Raw genomic sequence first — 20,682 nt, 5'->3', positions numbered from 1 at the left:
AAACTTCTTCCATTTTAGAATGATGGAGGCCACTGTGTTCTTGGGGACCTTCAATGCTGCAGAAATGTGTTGGGACCCTTCCCAAGATCTGTGCCTCGACCCAATTCTGTCTCGGAGCTCTACAGACAATTCCTTCTACCTCATGGTTTGGTTTTTACTCTGACAGTCTCATATAAAGGGTCTGAATACTTACTGTTATGTAAAGGTATATTTTTTATCTTTAATAAATGTTTCTAAAAACCTGTTTTTGCTTTGTAATTAGATGTTTTATATTTAACTAGGCAAGTCAGTTAAGAACAATTTCTTATTTACAATGACGGCCTACCGCTGAACAGTGCCTTGTTCAGGGTCAGAACAACAGAGTTTTACCTTGTCAGCTCAGGGATTCGATCCATCAACCTTATGGTTACTAGCCCAATGCTCTAACCAATAGGCTACCTGCCACCCCAAATGATGGGCTATTGTGTGTAGATTGCTGAATATATATATATATTTTTAAAATCCATTTTCAAATAAGGCTGTAACGTAACAAAATGTGGAAAAAGTAAAGGGGTCTGAATACTTTCCGAATGCGCTGAACAAACATCACATTGAATATTCACCTCACTTTTGAAAAGCTCCATGAGGAAGAAAGGATTCCCAGATGATCTTTTAGATGTTCTGTCTTCAGGATGTTCTGGGTTGATGGCTGTTGGAGAGGGGAGGGGCAGTTGAGTGAGCTGGGGCCTTTTATGGCCCTGCCTCTGGGAGCCTCTCAGCTTGTGACATGATGAGAGAGAGTGAGAGAGGACCTACCTGTAAGATATTTTGTGCTATAAACGTACTTCTATTTGAAGAGCTTTTTGACCATTCAGGGACCTAATCTCAAGCAGTCATGAAAACATGAAAAAAATATTGTCCACACGAAAGACTGAATTTGGTAATAAAAATGATTTTTGACAAGTTATATGCATGAAAATAAAGATGTTAAAAAAAATGTGAAATTTTGAGATTTTTTTGCAGACTATATGAGAGGCCTTGTTGTGGATACATGTCTATAAAGATAGACTGGTATTAGATATCTGATCCATTTTTATTGAACATGTTGACAAGATGTTGGGGAATCACTGGAGGGGAATATTGACCAACTGAGCATCTCAGTGTACAGCTCAATAAACACAAGAGTAGTTTTGTTACATTTCAGTCTTCTGTGATGAAGTGTCATATTGGGATGTAAACTCAAATATGTGTACATTTAAAATGTATCTGACATGGTACTGGTGTCTTCTTCTTTAAAGCCCATAACCATGTGTGTGAAGTATAAACAAAAAAGGGCACCCCCCCATAAAAAGATCCTGCAACAGAAAGCTGCACAATAGGTTGAGTAAAGAATTTTGTTAACCAAGACTATATCAAACCCTACTCCATGTGTTGCCACTATCATGTATCCTACCATGACTATATCCAACCCAACTCCATGTGTTGCCACTATCATGTATCCTACCATGACTATATCCAACCCTACTCCATGTGTTGCCACTATCATGTATCCTACCATGACTATATCCAACCCAACTCCATGTGTTGCCACTATCATGTATCCTACCATGACTATATCCAACCCAACTCCATGTGTTGCCACTATCATGTATCCTACTTGGCTGAAGCTTTGATCCAATGGAAGAAGTATTGAGGAGCAGGGAGGTTAAAGGTCACTTCAGGATACAGCTGTTACTCTACAACAGTAAAAATGTGTACTGTTGGGGGTACTGGAGGACCAGCATTGGGAAACACTGCTTTACACTCTCCTAGATAATGTGTTACTGTTGGGGGTAGTGGAGGACCAGGATTGGTTCACACTGCTCTACACTCTCCTAGATAATGTGTTACTGGTGTAGAGAGGAGTAGGATTGGTTAACACTGCTCTACACTCTCCTAGATAATGTGTTACTGTTGGAGGTAGTGGAGGACCAGGATTGGTTAACACTGCTCTACACTATCCTAGATAATGTGTTACTGGTGTAGAGAGGAGTAGGATTGGTTAACACTGCTCTACACTATCCTAGATAATGTGTTACTGGTGTAGAGAGGACCAGGATTGGTTAACACTGCTCTACACTCTCCTAGATAATGTGTTACTGGTGTAGAGAGGAGTAGGATTGGTTAACACTGCTCTACACTATCCTAGATAATGTGTTACTGGTGTAGAGAGGAGTAGGATTGGTTAACACTGCTCTACACTATCCTAGATAATGTGTTACTGTTGGTGGTAATTGAGGACCAGGATTGGTTAACACTGCTCTACACTATCCTAGATAATGTGTTACTGGTGTAGAGAGGAGTAGGATTGGTTAACACTGCTCTACACTCTCCTAGATAATGTGTTACTGGTGTAGAGAGGAGTTGGAAGGATGCAGTCTCAGGTTTGGAACGACTGAATTTATTTCAGCACCAACAGATCAAAGCGGAACAAAACCCAAACGTTGTTGTGCTCAAATTAGATCTTCATAAACAAAAAGGCACAGGGTGAACTATATAAAGAACTCAGGAAATAGTAGGAGAGATTCCTCTCAGGAAAACCAGTAACATTTACAATGACCAACAAAAGACAAAATGGCAGAGGGAGTGTATATATACAGTGATAGAGGGGCGATTGGAACCAGGTGCGTGTAATGATGACGAGACAAGTCCGGGGGTTGATGAGTGAAGGGCGTTTGACAGCAGTAGGTTCGGCAGCAGCTAGAAGGCCGGGGGTTGATGAGTGAAGGGCGTTTGACAGCAGTAGGTTCGGCAGCAGCTAGAAGTCCGGGGGTTGATGAGTGAAGGGCGTTTGACAGCAGTAGGTTCGGCAGCAGCTAGAAGTCCGGGGGTTGATGAGTGAAGGGCGTTTGACAGCAGTAGGTTCGGCAGCAGCTAGAAGGCCGGGGGTTGATGAGCGAAGGGCGTTTGACAGCAGTAGATTTAAAATCTAGATTCCATTTTCTCAGCAGCTAGAAGGCCGGGGGTTGATGAGTGAAGGGCGTTTGACAGCAGTAGGTTCGGCAGCAGCTTGAAGGCCGGCAACGCTGAACGCCTGAGCTGGACAGGAGGGGGAGCCAAAGCGAAGTCTGGTGTGACATAATGAGAGAAAATCAATAGAATATTTAATATATTTTCTCAAATTCTGTTTTCTCCGTTTAGTAATTTTCCAGGTTTCTGAGATTGTCTCTGTTTTTCAGTTTTTCGCTCTCAAAATCACATTGTTAATAGAAAAACAACAAAAGGAGACCACTTTTGTCGTCTGAGAAAAATCTAAGACAGTTTCATTTTTGGGTGTAGATACCCTTTAATTCAAGTGGCACCAGCAAGAGCCTTGCTTGGTTAGTGGTGTCTCTGTAGCACACATGTGATTGCAGAGTTTGCTGAACAAATCACAACTGGATTGATGCAAATAATCATGATATCATTCTGCCAGGTAGGCATAGACTACTTTGTAGTTGACATTTAATTGACAAGGTTTGTGGGAAAACTTTTCCATCAACCAGAAGATGGTTGTCATTAGCATCATCGCTAACAGCTACACATAGTGGTAGACAAATGCACTCAGACAGGGGCATTTCCTGGCTGTTTCCTCTTCAGAAAGTTGAAGGAAAATACAAATCACTTAGGTGAATTTAAAAACGACTTGCAGGCAGTGGGTTAAAAATAACTATGACAAAAAATGAATACAAATTATACCACCACCCAAAAGGGCACTTGAGAGACAGGAAGGGCAAAGGGGCATGTGCTCTACACAGGTAGAGTCCTATCTGTCCATGTTGCCTTTTGCAAAGTGGGCACTGCTTTATGTGCTAACACCAACACTCACCTAAATATCCCATATGCCACTGGGTGGGAGAAGTTTTCATTGTTTTTGGGCAGAATTATGTGAGGTGTTGTTAGCGATGAGCCTTGGTCAATTTGACGAGGATGGCATATTCCAAGCTAATGTCGCCCTCTTCAATCTGTCACCTAATGGGCAGGTCAGCCCTGGAGGAACGTTTTGGCTCTAAGAAGTAAGATAACATAACATCTGGTTGTTTTTAAATTACTTTTTTTGACATTGCTTTATTTTTGTTCCAATCTGTGTTACCCACTCCAGTCAGCAGATGGCAATGTGAGTTTTTCAGGTAATGCTTCTTGCGTGACGTATAATTTAATGGACGGGGCGGGAGGCTTCTTCAACAGCGACAAAAGGCCTCTGAGTCAACCAACGCGGTGGTTTGCTAGCAAACATTAAACCGGAGCATTTAAGCTCTTTAGACTAATCTTGTGTATATTAATCTTGGTGTTTAGAACACAATTCTGTTTACGTATCTACTAGTTCATTTGAACGTAATTTGCTTCTTAAATTAGGGAATGTGTTAACTTCATACTGCACTAGGCTAATCGCCCAGAGCATGAGCTCACTAAACTAGACGGAGAAAATAAGTTCTGGTGAAAGGAGAGGAAGAAGCTTAAGAATAAAAATGGAGGAAGATGCCGTAATATTGAAGGAGGAGAATGTTGTGAAAGACGAGGAAGAACCTTTCAGAATGAAAAAGGAGGAAGATGCCGTTACATTGAAGGAGGAGAATGTAGTGAAAGACGAGGAAGAACCTTTCAGAATGAAAAAGGAGGAAGATGCCGTAACATTGAAGGAGGAGAATGTAGTGAAAGAAGAGGAAGAACCTTTCAGAATCAAAAAGGAGGAAGATGCCGTAACATTGAAGGAGGAGAATGTAGTGAAAGAAGAGGAAGAACCTTTTGGAGTAAAAGAGGAAGAGGAGGCTATCTCAATAAAAGAGGAGGAAGACGTTTTAGGCGTGAAAAGGGAGGAGGAGGAGTCAGAATATCCGATTACCATCAGTGAGTACTGTCTTTAAAAACAGGGGCACAAACAGCAGTTGTTGAACTGTGGGGTTTTAAAGCTGGATTCTACTGAAGTTCTACACATTAATATGTTGTTCTGTACTGTATAAGTTGTTAGTTTCAATCTGCCATTGGTACATCTTTTTTTAAATTTGATTTATTTCATTCTCCGTGTGGTCTATATTAAAGCGCACTTCATCTTGTATAACAGGATTTTACAATCCAATTCTGGTGCATAATTTCTACATAAAATATCAAAGGAATGCAAAAGGCACCCATTTCGTGGAACAACCTTTTACATTTGCATCACAAAGAATATATTACAAAATCATGATGAAAGTGGCCATTTTAGACATATGCATGCCTCTTGTAAGACTCTGTGATCGCAATAGATGGTCATACGTTTACCAGCTGTTTGATGTTGTCATTCACACAGGAGAGAGACATGACTATTGTGGATCCTCTGGGGAACCTCAACAACATCCTGATGCTGACGAGTCAGAGAAGAGTCTCTCCAGAACAGAACACCAGATGGTACAGCTTGGTCTGGTCTAGCATTCAGCTTGCTCTATCTGGGTCTGGGCTGGGCTTCTGTAAAGCACTTTGTCAACAGTGACATCAGCATCCATAATGTTATGTGTCTATGTCCCCTCTTTATCGTTACCAGGACAACGCTAGACCTTCCTCCCTCCTGGAGTCCCCGTTTCGTGCCTCTCCCGGTAGCACCTTACTGCTGGGTATGAAGAGGTTGTCTGTGCTGCTGGTGGACTGCAGGAAAACAACGGGGCTGAGTGGAACTGTGAGAGGAGTAGAAGAGAAGAAAGGATCAGATTTGACACATCAAAGTAAGTGCTGTAGTTTATTTTGAACAAATAAAATAGATCTGCCCACTGGTATCTGTTACCAGGACAACCAGCAGAGGTCTGTTAGTTGACAGGAAGATAGACTGGTGGATATGGATGTTATGAATATCATAACACTGAAAAAGGATTCTGCCAATGAAAAGAGAGAAACCAATAGACCATATAAAACCTTGATGAAAGGTAGCTTTGGAGAGAAAGTTTCAATGATCCGTTGTAAGGTGCAAATTTTACAAATACTTTTTCTTAAAACATTATGGATGTTACATTGCCTGTCCCAGTCAACCCCCCTATCTTTACAAGACTGTAGAACAGGCAAACTAAACTCCAGACACTGTTAATGAATTAACTAATACTGGAGGAAAGCTGTGATCAGGCTGCCCACTCAAGAGAAAGCTTTGAACCGTAACCAGTGCCTGCAACCTTGTTCAGGTTATCAATCAATCAACCTACCAGGGTAGTTACAAACAGTACAGAAATTAAATCATCAACATATTTTGATCATATCTTTACTAATGCTGCAGAAATTTGTTTGAAAGCAGTATCCAAATTCATCGGATGTAGTGATCACAATATAGTAGCCATATCTAGGAAAACCAAAGTTCCAAAAGGCTGGGCCTAATGTGCTATATAAGAGGTCATACAATTGTTTGTAGTGATTCCTATGTTGTTGATGTTGTTTGGTTATTTTTTTCCACAGTAAATAACTCACGGACACTAGAGAAGCTTTAACCAAGTTTAATTATTCCCAAAGGTTTTGTACAGCTGTAATTCAGACAACCCAACATTTGTTCCATCCAGATATATATCTCACTTAAGACACTCCTCCTTCTCTCCAATCCTTACATCTTATGGTTCCACAGGAAGAGAGTAAAGAGGGTAACAGGATACCAAACCTTTATCTCCCTGATGAGAATCTGTCCTGACCTCAACCCCTCCTTCATCTAATCCACAGATGGCTGTAAAAACTGTTAAATCCACGTGGATTGATGAGGAATTTAAAAATGGTATTTACATTTACATTTAAGTCATTTAGCAGACACTCTTATCCAGAGCGACTTACAAATTGGTGCATTTACCTTATGATATCCAGTGGAACAGCCACTTTACAATAGTGCATCTAAATCTTTTAAGGGGGGGGGGGGGGGGGGTTAGAAGGATTACTTTATCCTATCCTAGGTATTCCTTAAAGAGGTGGGGTTTCAGGTGTCTCCGGAAGGTGGTGATTGACTCCGCTGACCTGGCGTCGTGAGGGAGTTTGTTCCACCATTGGCGTGCCAGAGCAGCGAACAGTTTTGACTTGGCTGAGCGGGAACTGTACTTCCTCAGAGGTAGGGAGGCGAGCAGGCCAGAGGTGGATGAACGCAGTGCCCTTGTTTGGGTGTAGGGCCTGATCAGAGCCTGAAGGTACGGAGGTGCCGTTCCCCTCACAGCTCCGTAGGCAAGCACCATGGTCTTGTAGCGGATGCGAGCTTCAACTGGAAGCCAGTGGAGAGAGCGGAGGAGCGGGGTGACGTGAGAGAACTTGGGAAGGTTGAACACCAGACGGGCTGCGGCGTTCTGGATGAGTTGTAGGGGTTTAATGGCACAGGCAGGGAGCCCAGCCAACAGCGAGTTGCAGTAATCCAGACGGGAGATGACAAGTGCCTGGATTAGGACCTGCGCCGCTTCTTGTGTGAGGCAGGGTCGTACTCTGCGAATGTTGTAGAGCATGAACCTACAGGAACGGGCCACCGCCTTGATGTTAGTTGAGAACGACAGGGTGTTGTCCAGGATCACGCCAATGTTCTTAGCGCTCTGGGAGGAGGACACAATGGAGGACACAATGGAGTTGTCTGTATGATGAAGAGGGAGGCAAAAGAGATGGCAAATAGGTCTGGCTGTATAACTGATTGGCAAACGTATTGCAAATTGAGAAATCATGTGACTAAACTGAATAAAAAGAAGAAACTACACTATGAAACAAAGATAAATGACATGAAGAATGATTTTAAAAAGCTTTGGGGCACCTTAAATGAAATTTTGGGCAAGAAAATCAACAATGACATGTCACTGGTGTCTGAGAACGTGGATGGAAAATGATTGAGGATAATAGCGGCCGATATTGCCACTTCTATTCGCATTATCTTCAATTTAAGCCTACTAGAAAGTGTGTTCCCTCAGGCTTGGAGGGAAGCTAAAATCATTCCACTACCCAAGAATAGTAAAGCGCCCTTTACTGGCTTAAATAGCCGACCAATCAACCTGTTACCAACCCTTACATTTAAAATAATAAATGTTGTTGGCCAGATACAATGCTATTTTACAGTAAACAAATTGAGACTTTCAGCTTATAGGGAAGTTCGTTCAACAAGCACAGCACTTACAAATGACTGATTGGCTGAGAGAAATTGATGACAAAAGTATTGTTGGGGCTGTTTTGTTAGACTTCAGTGCGGCTTTTGACATTATCGATCATAGTCTGCTGCTGAAAAAAACGTATGGCTTTACACCCCCTGCTATATTGTGGATAAAGAGCTTTTTTAAAAATGTAAACTTTATTTAACTAGGCAAGTCAGTTAAGAACAAATAATTTTTTTCAATGACGGCCTAGAACGACAGAGTTTTACCTTGTCAGCTCGGGGATTCGATCCAGCAATGTTTCGGTTACTGGTCTACCGCTCTAACCACTAGGCTACCTGCCGCCCCATAGCTACCTGTCTAACAGAACACAGTGTTCTTTAATGGAAGCCTGTACCACAAAATCAAGGTAGAATCAGGAATTCCCCAGGGCAGCTGTTTGGCACCTTCTTTTTTCCAATCTTTACCAACAACATGCCAATGACATTTGAGTAAAGCCAGTGTGTCTATGTATGCGGATGACTCAACACTGTACACGTCAGCTACCACAGCAACTGAAATGACTGCAACACTTAACATAGAGCTGCAGTTAGTTTCCAAATGGGTGGCAAAGAATTAGTTAGTCCTAAATATTTCTGATTACCTTAAGTTCCATGGCCTACCATGCTAATTCTGTAGCGGTATTGTTAGAGGGGGGTAAAGATAAAGATTTTGTTGGGGCGCCAGGCAGGTAGCCTAGTTATTAAAGTTAGTTATTACCTATTATAACATTATTATCATAAATATGATTAAAACCGAAAGGATGAGAGTAGAATAGATAGAGTAGCGCTTCCAGACACATTCTAAACATGATGGAGTCTTAAAGGAGGACTGTAGCGTCTAATGATGAAACATTATGGAGTCTTAAAGGAGGACTGTAGCATGGAGTCTTAAAGGAGGACTGTAGCATCATGAGGTAGTCACCTGAAATGCATTTCAATTAACATGTGTGTCTTTTTAGAAGTTAAGTTGTGGAATTTCTTTCCTTAACCTGTTTGGGATAGGGGGCAGTATTTTCACGTCTGGATGAAAAGCGTTCCCAAAGTACACTGCCTGCTACTCAGGCCCAGAAGCTAGGATATGCATATAATTGGTGGATTTGGATAGAAAACACTCTAAAGTTTCTAAAACTGTTAAAATACTGTCTGTGAGTATAACAGAACGTATTTGGCAGGTGAAACCCCGAAGACAAACCATCCAGGAGGATTTTTTTGTTGTTGAGGGGACTCTGTTTTCAAATGGCTTTGTGTGGCACTTTTCTGTGGCACTTGGTTGCAGTTCCTATTGCTTCCATTAGATGTCAACAGTCTTTAGAAATTGGTTGATGTTTTTCTTAAGAGAAATGAAGAAGTACGGCTATTCAGAACGAGGGTCCAGCCTAGTGCTCTCTAATGTTTTGATGCGCGCTCCAGGTCACGCGCTTCACCTTGTTTTTATCCGGTATTGAACACAGTTTATCCCATCTTAAATTTTCTCGATTATTTACATTTTAAAATAACTAAAGTTGGATTAGGAAAGTTGTTTGAAATGTTTGGACAGCGTTTACAGGTAACTTAACTTATTAGATATTTGTAGTCATGCTGGGTGAGTTGGAACCTGTGTTTTTTTAATCAAACGCGCCAAATAAATGGACATTTTGGAGATATAACGATGGAATTAATTGAACAAAAGGACCATTTGTGATGTTTATGGGACATATTGGAGTCCCAACAGAAGAAGCTCTTCAAACTTAAGGCACAAATTATATAGTTATTTCTGAGTTTTGTATCGCACCTGGCGGGTTGAAATATGATTGTCATGTGTTTGTTTGATGGGGTGCTGTCCTCAGATAATCGCATGGTTTGCTTTTTCCGTAAAGCCTTTTTGAAATCTGACACGGTGGCTAGATTTGAACCTGTTTGGGCTGCAGGGGCAGTATTGAGTAGCCAGATAAAATGTGCCCGTTTCAAACGGCCTCGTACTCAATTCTTGCTCATACAATATGCATATTATTACTACTATTGGATAGAAAACACTCTCTAGTTTCTAAAACCGTTTGAATTATATCTGTGAGTCAAACAGAACTCATTTGGCACAAACTTCCTGACCAGGAAGTGGAAAGTCTGAAATTGAGGCTCTGTTGTTCTTCCTGCCTATACATGGGCATGAAACGTAAGAGTCTACGTGCACTTCATAGACCTTCCCCTGGATGTTAAGAGGCTGTGAGAGAAGAAATTTCGTGTTTATCTTGGTCTGACGTGGAATACAGGCTCTTTGTATGACATGTCCCTCATTTCCGGTACTCTGAGGAGCGCGCGGTGGACAGTGGGATTGCCTTCTGTTTAGCTGCCGTTATGGACGACTACTATCTTCGGCTTTGATTTTATCTGATACATGTGACCATATCATCGTAAAGTATGTTTTTTCAATATAGTTTAATCAGATTATTGAAATTTTTTCGGGAGTTTTGCCGTGTTCCGTTCTCTGACTTTGTTGACGATGGAGCGATTCGTGCCACCCGGCTAGCGCGTGTGCTAAATGAAGAGGGAAAGTGTCCGTTCAAATTCCAAACAACGACTGTTCTGGACAAAGGACACCTTGTCCAACATTCTGATGAAAGATCAGCAAAAGTAAGAAACATTTTATGATGCTATTTCATATATCTGTCGAACATGTTGTACTAGTCGCCGGCGTCCAACGTTTGGGTACTCTAGCTATACCGAAGCTGCATATCGTAATGAAGTTATTTTTTAGAATTCTAACACTGCGATTTCATTAAGAACTAATGGATCTATCATTTCCTATACAACATGTATTTTTTAGTTATGTTTATGAATAGCTATTTGGTCAGAATATGTGTGTCAGAAAAAGTGTCAGGAAAAATCTGGACGTAGTGGGGAAAAGTAGCTAAGTTAGCACACGGTGTAACCATTGATTTCAGCTCTAAATATGCACATTTTCGAACAAAACATAAGTGTATGTATAACCTGATGTTATAGGACTGTCATCTGAGGAAGAAAATCAAGGTTAGTCAAAAATTATATATCTTTTGCTTGTTTGTTACGATCGCTTACTTTTGCTACTGGGAAATTGTTTGTGTTTTTGGCTATTGCGGTGAGCTAATATAACGCTATATTGTGTTTTCGCTGTAAAACACTTGATAAATCGGAAATATTGTCTGGAATCACAAGATGCTTGTCTTTCAATTGCTGTACACTATGTATTTTTCAGAAATGTTTTATGATGAGTAATTAGGTATTTGACGTTGGTGTCTGTAATTATTCTGTCTGCTTTCGGTGCAACTTCTGATTGTAGCTGCAATGTAAACTATGATTTATACCTGAAATATGCACATTTTTCGAACAAAACATAGATTTATTGAATAACATGTTATAAGACTGTCATCTGATGAAGTTGTTTGTTGGTTAGTTTGGTTGGTTCTTGGTTAGTTAGATTGGCTTTGTGCATGCTACCTGTGCTGTGAAAAATGTCTGTCCTGTTTTGTATTTGGTGGTGAGCTAACATAAATATACGTGGTGTTTTCGCTGTAAAACATTTTAAAAATCGGACATGTTGGCTGGATTCACAAGATGTGTACCTTTCATATGCTGTATTGAACTTGTTAATGTGTGAAAGTTAAATATTTAAAAATATATATATTTTGAATTTCGCGCCCTGCACTTGAACTGGCTGTTGTCATAAGTGTACCGGCGTCGGGCTGCAGCCATAAGAAGTTCATGTGTTTGAGCCAATCAGTTGTGTTGTGACAAGGTAGGGGTGGTATACAGAAGATAGCCCTATTGGGTAAAAGACTAAGTCCATATTATGTCAAGAACAGCTCAAATAAGCAAAGAGAAACAACTGTCCATCATTACTTTTAGGACCATCACAGGAATGGGAGACCCAGAGTTACTTCTGATGCATAAGTTCATTAGAGTTACCAGCCTTAGAAATTGCAGCCCAAATAAACGCTTCACAAAGTTCAAGTGCTTTGTATCTTGTGCTTTGTATTTTCGACGTAAAAACAAGTTTTGGACTTCCTCACAAAATTACTTCTTTAGTTATTTTATGTTTAAGGAAGTGTGTAGGTCACATTCTGTATCATACAGCTATGAAAGTTATATATTTAGAACCACCTGCTCGATTGGAATCTAGCGACGTCTGTGTCTTCAGTGTCCTAGAACTGTCTAGTTTGTGTTCTGACTTGTAAAACAGGATGAATAAAATAAGTAATGTAAACATAGCAGTAATTGCCAGGAAGCTCTACATTTGTTTTAAAAACACACTATAATTGTTAAAACTGGCCTCAGGTTATTGAGAGATCTGATTTAGGATTTACCCTCGTAGCAAGGTTGTTTTATCATGTGTAGGTTTCATTCGGGTCTCTATTTAAAAATAACACAGTGTCGTTGGCAGGAGAAAGACCATACTCAGAGGAACCAGAGCCAGGGACGTCCGAACCAGCAAGACGACACCAGTGCTCCCACTGTAGAAAGGGTTGTAACCGGTTATGGGACCTGAAACAACATGAGAAAATACACACAAGGGAGAAGCCTTACCACTGCTCCCAGTGTGGAAAGGGTTTCAGCCGTTCAAGGGAGCTGAAAAAACACGAGAGAATACACACATGGGAGAAGCCTTACCACTGCTCCCAGTGTGGAATTGGTTTTAATCAGAAATCACACCTAAAAGGTCATGAGATAATACACACAGGGAAGAAGTCTTACCACTGCTCCCAGTGTGGAAAGGGTTTCAATCAGCCAGTGTCCCTGAAACGGCATGAGAGAATACACACAGGGGAGAAGCCTTACCACTGCTCCCAGTGTGGAATTTGTTTTAATCAGAAATCACACCTAAAAGGTCATGAGATAATACACACAGGGAAGACGCCTTACCACTGCTCCCAGTGTGGAAAGTGTTTCAACCAGTCAGGGGAGCTGAAACAGCATGAGAGAATACACACAGGGGAGAAGCCTTACCACTGCTCCCAGTGTGGAAAGTGTTTCAACCAGTCAGGGGAGCTGAAACAGCATGAGAGAATACACACAGGGGAGAAGCCTTACCACTGCTCCCAGTGTGGAAAGTGTTTCAGCCATTCAGGGGAGCTGAAACAACATGAGAGAATACACACAGGGGAGAAGCCTTACCACTGCTCCCAGTGTGGAAAGGGTTTCAGTCAGCCAGGGAATCTGAAACGGCACGAGAGAATACACACAGGGGAGAAGCCTTACCACTGCTCCATGTGTGGAAAGAGTTTTAATCAGAAAAGCAACCTGAACCAACACGAGAAAATACACAGAGGGGAGAAGCCTTACCACTCCTCCCAGGGTGCAAAGTTTTTGCCCATTTTTAGGAAGCCTGAAAGAACGCATGAGACTACACACAGAGGAGAAGGCTTAGAAATTGCTCAGACTGGGAAAACATATTACTCATCACAGTCACTTAAACGTCATGAGAGAATCCACACATAAGAGAAGAATTACTTGTATATTGATATTTCACATCTCATTGACTTAGAATTAATCAGAGAACATACACAGTTCCTCCCATTGTCTTATATTGTTAACTCATAATGTGTTTACTTGTTTTTACCATATGAAATTAAATGGTACAAGGTATACTCAAACATATATTTGTTTGTTTTTATTAGAAAACATGAATTTAATATGGAGTATGTCAGTTTGAATATAAAGTAGATCAGATTCCATGTGTTTAAATGGTCCTTTTTAAACTCTTTGTGTGTGTTTATCTGGGTGTCATTCCTCCAGCACTACAGATAATACAGTGATATTTGGATGTGATGCATTTGTTCCATTGTTGACATTTGCATTTTTGGCCCACTGATGATTTAATGACATGAAAATATTCAGACTCTGTAATGGAAAATGTTAATTGTATGTGTGTCCACATAACTGATTATGTGACTAACCTTGTGAAACTCTCCTTATTATAAGCTCCTGTTCTTAGGAGTATCATTCTGTGTTGTAAACCAATTTGCACCTGGGTCCTTGTATGAATAAAGTCCCGCCCAGGAACAGGAAACTATAAAGATATGTGCTCATCACCCAATGCTTCAGGATTTCAGACTGTCTACACTGCGCTGTGTAATTCTGTTATTCTCTCTGAGCTCAGAAATAAAGAATCTTGGTTTGACTTGGACTCCAGCAGATCCTTATTTTATAATATCCACCACAACTCTCCCACGGATTGCTGTTTATTATTGTCTCAATGTAGAGTTCCTCGTTCCACTTTCCTGGGGTCATTTACAAGCCTCCCACTGGTTGAATAAACGTTGTTTCCACGTCATTTCAACAAAACAAATCCACGTGATGATGATAGATGTAGAAAACTGATTGGATTTGTAAAAAGCCATCAACATCAGTTATTTTAGTTGTTTTTCATTCATCTGGCAACCTAAATCCAATGACAGGTGACATTTTGTGTTGATTTCATGTTGAATTCACTTTAGTTGACGACTCAAATGTAAATAGAAACTAGATGTTGAACTGCCGTCTGTGCCCAGTGGACTGGTTTGAATAAGTGGCAGGTGTTGGATCAATATCCACCTTAGTAGCTAAGTTTCAATGTAATTTGAGACAGATATTCATGTGAATATTCAGAAATCTGCATAAAACAAAGGAGTTTCCACCGCCATTTCTCGCTTAAACATTTTTACTGACACAAAAAGACCCCACCATGTCAAACGAACTAACATATCGTCTGTCGGCTTTTATAAAATTGTAAAGGCATAACCTGTTTCCATCAGCCTGGTCATTACTTTTGAAATGGTTGGATCAATATCCACCTTCATGATATGGATGAAGCCTGATTTGGAATGTCTGAGTAGTTCTATCTGATGTCATAATACACCCCTCTGATAATCAAGTGATATTTGGAATGTCTAAGTAGTTCTATCTGATGTCATAATACACCCCTCTGATAATCAAGTGATATTTGGAATGTCTGAGTAGTTCTGTATGATGTCATAATACACCCCTCTGATAGTGATACATTTGCTCCATTGTTTCCATGTCAGTTGGTTTCCCACTCTGATGATTTATATCTAACAGAGGGGCTTTAAAGGAATAGTATGGTGACATCGTAGTGGGGCTTGAAATAAATAGGATTATTAATCATAAACTCCTATAGCAACAATACACTGCAGCTTTGACTGCAAGAAGAGAATGGGCTGATGTGTGGTGGTGCTACTATATAGGTAAGGCTGTTCAATATGAATGTTCAATACACAAAATAGGTTGACTGGGGAGGTGATGTACCACAGTCAAAGTCCTGCAATAAGAGCTAAGAGGCTAATATTTGTGTAAACTATATAAACTGTTTACAATTTGGCTCATGCATCCTCCCTTCTCTCCCCTGTAATGATTCCCCAGGTTGTTGCTGTAAATGACAATGTGTTCTCAGTTGACTTACCTTGTTAAATAAATAAATAATAACCATGTTTCCAGCCAAAGTTTATTCATTAGGATATATACAAATATGATGATGTCATAGTGATTTCATGACATGTGAATGAACAAGCCTTTTCATACTTTATAACATGGCTATATACAATGCCTTCAGAAAGTATTCAGACCCCTTGACTTTTTTCCACATTTTGTTACGTTACAGCCTTATTCTAAAATGTATTAAATCATTTTTTCCCCTCATCAATCTACACACAATATCCCATAATGACATCACAATATCCCATAATGACATCACAATATCCCATAATGACATCACAATATCCCATAATGACAAAACAAAAACAGGTCTTTAGAGATTGTTGCTCTTTTTTTCTTTTTTTTTTTACAACTGAAAAATAACATTTTCATAAGTATTACGTATGACGCTACAAGCTTGGCACACCTGTATTTGGGGAGTTTCTCCCATTCTTCTCTGCAGACTCTCACAAGCTCTGTCAGGTTGGTTGGGGAGCGTCGCTGCACAGCTATTTTCAGGTCTCTCCAGAGATGTTAGACCGGGTTCAAGTCCGGGTTCTGGCTCGGCCACTCAAGGACATTCAGAGACCAGAGACTTGACCCGAAGCCACTACTGCATTGTCTTGGCTGTGTGCTTTGGGTTGTTGTCCTGTTGGAAGGTGAACCTTCGCCCCCAGTCTGAGGTCCTGAGTGCTCTGGAGCAGGTTTTCATCAAGGATCTCTCTGTACTTTGCTCGGTTCATCTTTCCCTTGATCCTGACTAATCTCCTAGTCCCTGCTGCTGAAAAACATCCCCACAGCATGATGCTGCCACCACCATGCTTCACCCTAGGGATGGTGCCCGGTTTCCTCCAGACATGACACTTGGCATTCAGGCCAAAGCGTCAGGCCAAAACCAGATAATCTGGTTTCTCATGGCCTGAAAGTCCTTTTGGTGCCTTTTGGCAAACTCCAAATGGGCTGTTATGTGCATTTTACTGAGGGGGGGCTTCCGTCAGGCCACTCTACCATAAAGGCTTGATTGGTGGAGAGGTGGAGAGATGGTTGTCCTTCTGGAAGGTTCTCCCATCTCCACAGAAGAACTCTAGAGCTCTGTCAGAGTGACCATCGGGTTCTTGGTCACCTCCCTGACCAAGGCCCTTCTCCCCCTATTGCTCAGTTTGGCTGTGCCGCCAGCTCTGGGAAGGGTCTTGGTGGTTCCAAACTTCTTCCATTTTAGAATGATGGAGGCCACTGTGTTCTTGGGGACCTTCAATGCTGCAGAAATGTGTTGGGACCCTTCCCAAGATCTGTGCCTCGACCCAATTCTGTCTCGGAGCGCTACAGACAATTCCTTCTACCTCATGGCTTGGTTTTTACTCTGACAGTCTCATAATAAAGGGTCTGAAAACTTACTGTTATGTAAAGAAGGTATATTGTTTATCTTTAATAAATGTTTCTAAAAACCTGTTTTTGCTTTGTAATTAGATGTGTTATATTTAACTAGGCAAGTCAGTTAAGAACAATTTCTTATTTACAATGACGGCCTACCGCTGAACAGTGCCTTGTTCAGGGTCAGAACAACAGAGTTTTACCTTGTCAGCTCAGGGATTCGATCCATCAACCTTATGGTTACTAGCCCAATGCTCTAACCAATAGGCTACCTGCCACCCCAAATGATGGGCTATTGTGTGTAGATTGCTGAATATATATACACTGCTCAAAAAAATAAAGGGAACACTTAAACAACACAATGTAACTCCAAGTCAATCACACTTCTGTGAAATCAAACTGTCCACTTAGGAAGCAACACTGATTGACAATACATTTCACATGCTGTTGTGCAAATGGAATAGACAAAAGGTGGAAATTATAGGCAATTAGCAAGACACCCCCCAAAACAGGAGTGATTCTGCAGGTGGTGACCACAGACCACTTCTCAGTTCCTATGTTTCCTGGCTGATGTTTTGGTCACTTTTGAATGCTGGCGGTGCTCTCACTCTAGTGATAGCATGAGACGGAGTCTACAACCCACACAAGTGGCTCAGGTAGTGCAGTTCATCCAGGATGGCACATCAATGCGAACTGTGGCAAAAAGGTTTGCTGTGTCTGTCAGCGTAGTGTCCAGGGCATGGAGGCCCTTCCAGGAGACAGGCCAGTACATCAGGAGACGTGGAGGAGGCCGTAGGAGGGCAACAACCCAGCAGCAGGACCGGTACCTCCGCCTTTGTGCAAGGAGGTGCACTGCCAGCGCCCTGCAAAATGACCTCCAGCAGGCCACAAATGTGCATGTGTCTGCTCAAACGGTCAGAAACAGACTCCATGAGGGTGGTATGAGGGCCCGACGTCCACAGGTGGGGGTTGTGCTTACAGCCCAACACCGTGCAGGACGTTTGGCATTTGCCAGAGAACACCAAGATTGGCAAATTCGCCACTGGCGCCCTGTGCTCTTCACAGATGAAAGCAGGTTCACACTGAGCACATGAGCACATGTGACAGACGTGACAGAGTCTGGAGACGCCATGGAGAACGTTCTGCTGCCTGCAACATCCTCCAGCATGACCGGTTTGGCGGTGGGTCAGTCATGGTGTGGGGTGGCATTTCTTTGTGGGGCCGCACAGCCCTCCATGTGCTCGCCAGAGGTAGCCTGACTGCCATTAGGTACCGAGATGAGATCCTCAGACCCCTTGTGAGACCATATGCTGACACATGCACATTTGTGGCCTGCTGGAGGTCATTTTGCAGGGCTCTGGCAGTGCACCTCCTTGCACTAAGGCGGAGGTACCGGTCCTGCTGCTGGGTTGTTGCCCTCCTACGGCCTCCTCCACGTCTCCTGATGTACTGGCCTGTCTCCTGGAAGGGCCTCCATGCCCTGGACACTACGCTGACAGACACAGCAAACCTTTTTGCCACAGTTCGCATTGATGTGCCATCCTGGATGAACTGTACTACCTGAGCCACTTGTGTGGGTTGTAGACTCCGTCTCATGCTATCACTAGAGTGAGAGCACCGCCAGCATTCAAAAGTGACCAAAACATCAGCCAGGAAACATAGGAACTGAGAAGTGGTCTGTGGTCACCACCTGCAGAATCACTCCTGTTTTGGGGGGTGTCTTGCTAATTGCCTATAATTTCCACCTTTTGTCTATTCCATTTGCACAACAGCATGTGAAATGTATTGTCAATCAGTGTTGCTTCCTAAGTGGACAGTTTGATTTCACAGAAGTGTGATTGACTTGGAGTTACATTGTGTTGTTTAAGTGTTCCCTTCATTTCTTTGAGCAGTGTATATATTTTTAAAATCCATTTTCAAATAAGGCTGTAACGTAACAAAATGTGGAAAAAGTAAAGGGGTCTGAATACTTCCGAATGCGCTGAACAAACATCACATTGAATATTCACCTCACTTTTGAAAAGCTCCATGAGGAAGAAAGGATTCCCAGATGATCTTTTAGATGTTCTGTCTTCAGGATGTTCTGGGTTGATGTCTGTTGGAGAGGGGAGGGGCAGTTGAGTGAGCTGGGGCCTTTTATGGCCCTGCCTCTGGGAGCCTGTCAGCTGTGACATGATGAGAGAGAGTGAGAGAGGGCCGACTTGTAAGATATTTTGTGCTATAAACGTACTTCTATTTGAAGAGCTTTTTGACCATTCAGGGACCTAATCTCAAGCAGTCATGAAAACATGAAAAAAATATTGTCCACACGAAAGACTGAATTTGGTAATAAAAATGATTTTTGACAAGTTATATGCATGAAAATAAAGATGTTAAAAAAATGTGACATTTTGGAGAGTTTTTTGCAGACTATATGAGAGGAATAAGCCTTGTTATGGATACATGTCTATAAAGATAGACTGGTATTAGATATCTGAACCATTTTTGGGGCACATGTTGACAAGATGTTGGGGAATCACTGGAGGGGAATATTGACCAACTGAGCATCTCAGTGTACAGCTCAATAAACACAATAGTAGTTTTGTTACATTTCAGTCTTCTGTGATGAAGTGTCATATTGGGATGCAAACTCAAACATGAATACATTTAATCTGTATCTGACATGGTACTGGTGTCTTCTTTTTTAAAGCCCATAACCATGTGTGTGATGTGTAAACAACAAAGGGCACCCCTCCATAAAAAGATCCCGCAACAGAAAGCTGCACAATATGTTGAGAAAAGTATTTTGTTAACCAAGACTATATCAAACCCAACTCCATGTGTTGCCACTATCATGTATCCTACCATGACTATATCAAACCCTACTCCATGTGTTGCCTCTATCATGTATCCTACCATGACTATATCCAACCCAACTCCATGTAATGCCACTATCATGTATCCTACCATGACTATATCCAACCAAGCTCCATGTGTTGCCACTATCATGTATCCTACCATGAATTTATCAAACCCTACTCCATGAGTTGCCACTATCGTGTATCCTACCATGACTATATCCAACCCTACTCCATGTGTTGCCTCTATCATGTATTCTACCATGCCTATATCCAACCCAACTCCATGTGTTGTCACTATCATGTATCCTACCATTACTATATCCAACCCTACTCCATGTGTTGCCTCTATCATGTATCCTACCATGACTATATCCAACCCAACTTCATGTGTTGCCTCTATCATGTATCCTACCATGACTAAATCCAACCCAACTACATGTGTTGCCACTATCATGTATCCTACCATGACAATATCCAACCCAACTTCATGTGTTGCCACTATCATGTATCCTACCATGACAATATCCAACCCAACTTCATGTGTTGCCTCTATCATGTATCCTACCATGACTAAATCCAACCCTACTACATGTGTTGCCTCTATCATGTATCCTACCATGACTAAATCCAACCCTACTACATGTGTTGCCTCTATCATGTATCCTACCATGACTAAATCCAACCCAACTACATGTGTTGCCTCTATCATGTATCCTACCATGACTATATCCAACCCTACTCCATGTGTTGCCACTATCATGTATCCTACTTGGCTGAAGCTTTGATCCAATGGAAGAAGTATTAAGGAGCAGGGAGGTTAAAGGTCACTTCAGGATACAGCTGTTACTCTACAACAGTAAACATGTGTACTGTTGGGGGTACTGGAGGACCAGCATTGGGAAACACTGCTTTACACTCTCCTAGATAATGTGTTACTGTTGGGGGTAGTGGAGGACCAGGATT

At 41.6% G+C, this 20,682-nt stretch overlaps 2 protein-coding genes across 2 annotated transcripts in view; both read left to right on the top strand.

Annotated features, from left to right (window-relative positions):
* LOC139546596 (zinc finger protein 420-like) overlaps positions 1-20,682 on the top strand; it is a 174,634-nt gene that overhangs the window by 37,374 nt on the left and 116,578 nt on the right. The gene's annotated exons all lie outside the window — the stretch shown is intronic.
* On the top strand, positions 4,467-14,219 carry LOC139552089 (zinc finger protein 883-like). The gene is made up of 4 exons (XM_071363498.1): positions 4,467-4,845; positions 5,285-5,382; positions 5,516-5,585; positions 12,471-14,219. The coding sequence occupies exons 1-4, from the start codon at positions 4,467-4,469 to the stop codon at positions 13,535-13,537; spliced, it is 1,614 nt and encodes a 537-aa protein (XP_071219599.1). The 3' UTR covers positions 13,538-14,219.

This window comes from Salvelinus alpinus, chromosome 2 (assembly GCF_045679555.1).
Source record: "Salvelinus alpinus chromosome 2, SLU_Salpinus.1, whole genome shotgun sequence".
NCBI lineage: Eukaryota > Metazoa > Chordata > Actinopteri > Salmoniformes > Salmonidae > Salvelinus > Salvelinus alpinus.
This window is presented reverse-complemented; position numbering and strand designations above follow the sequence as displayed.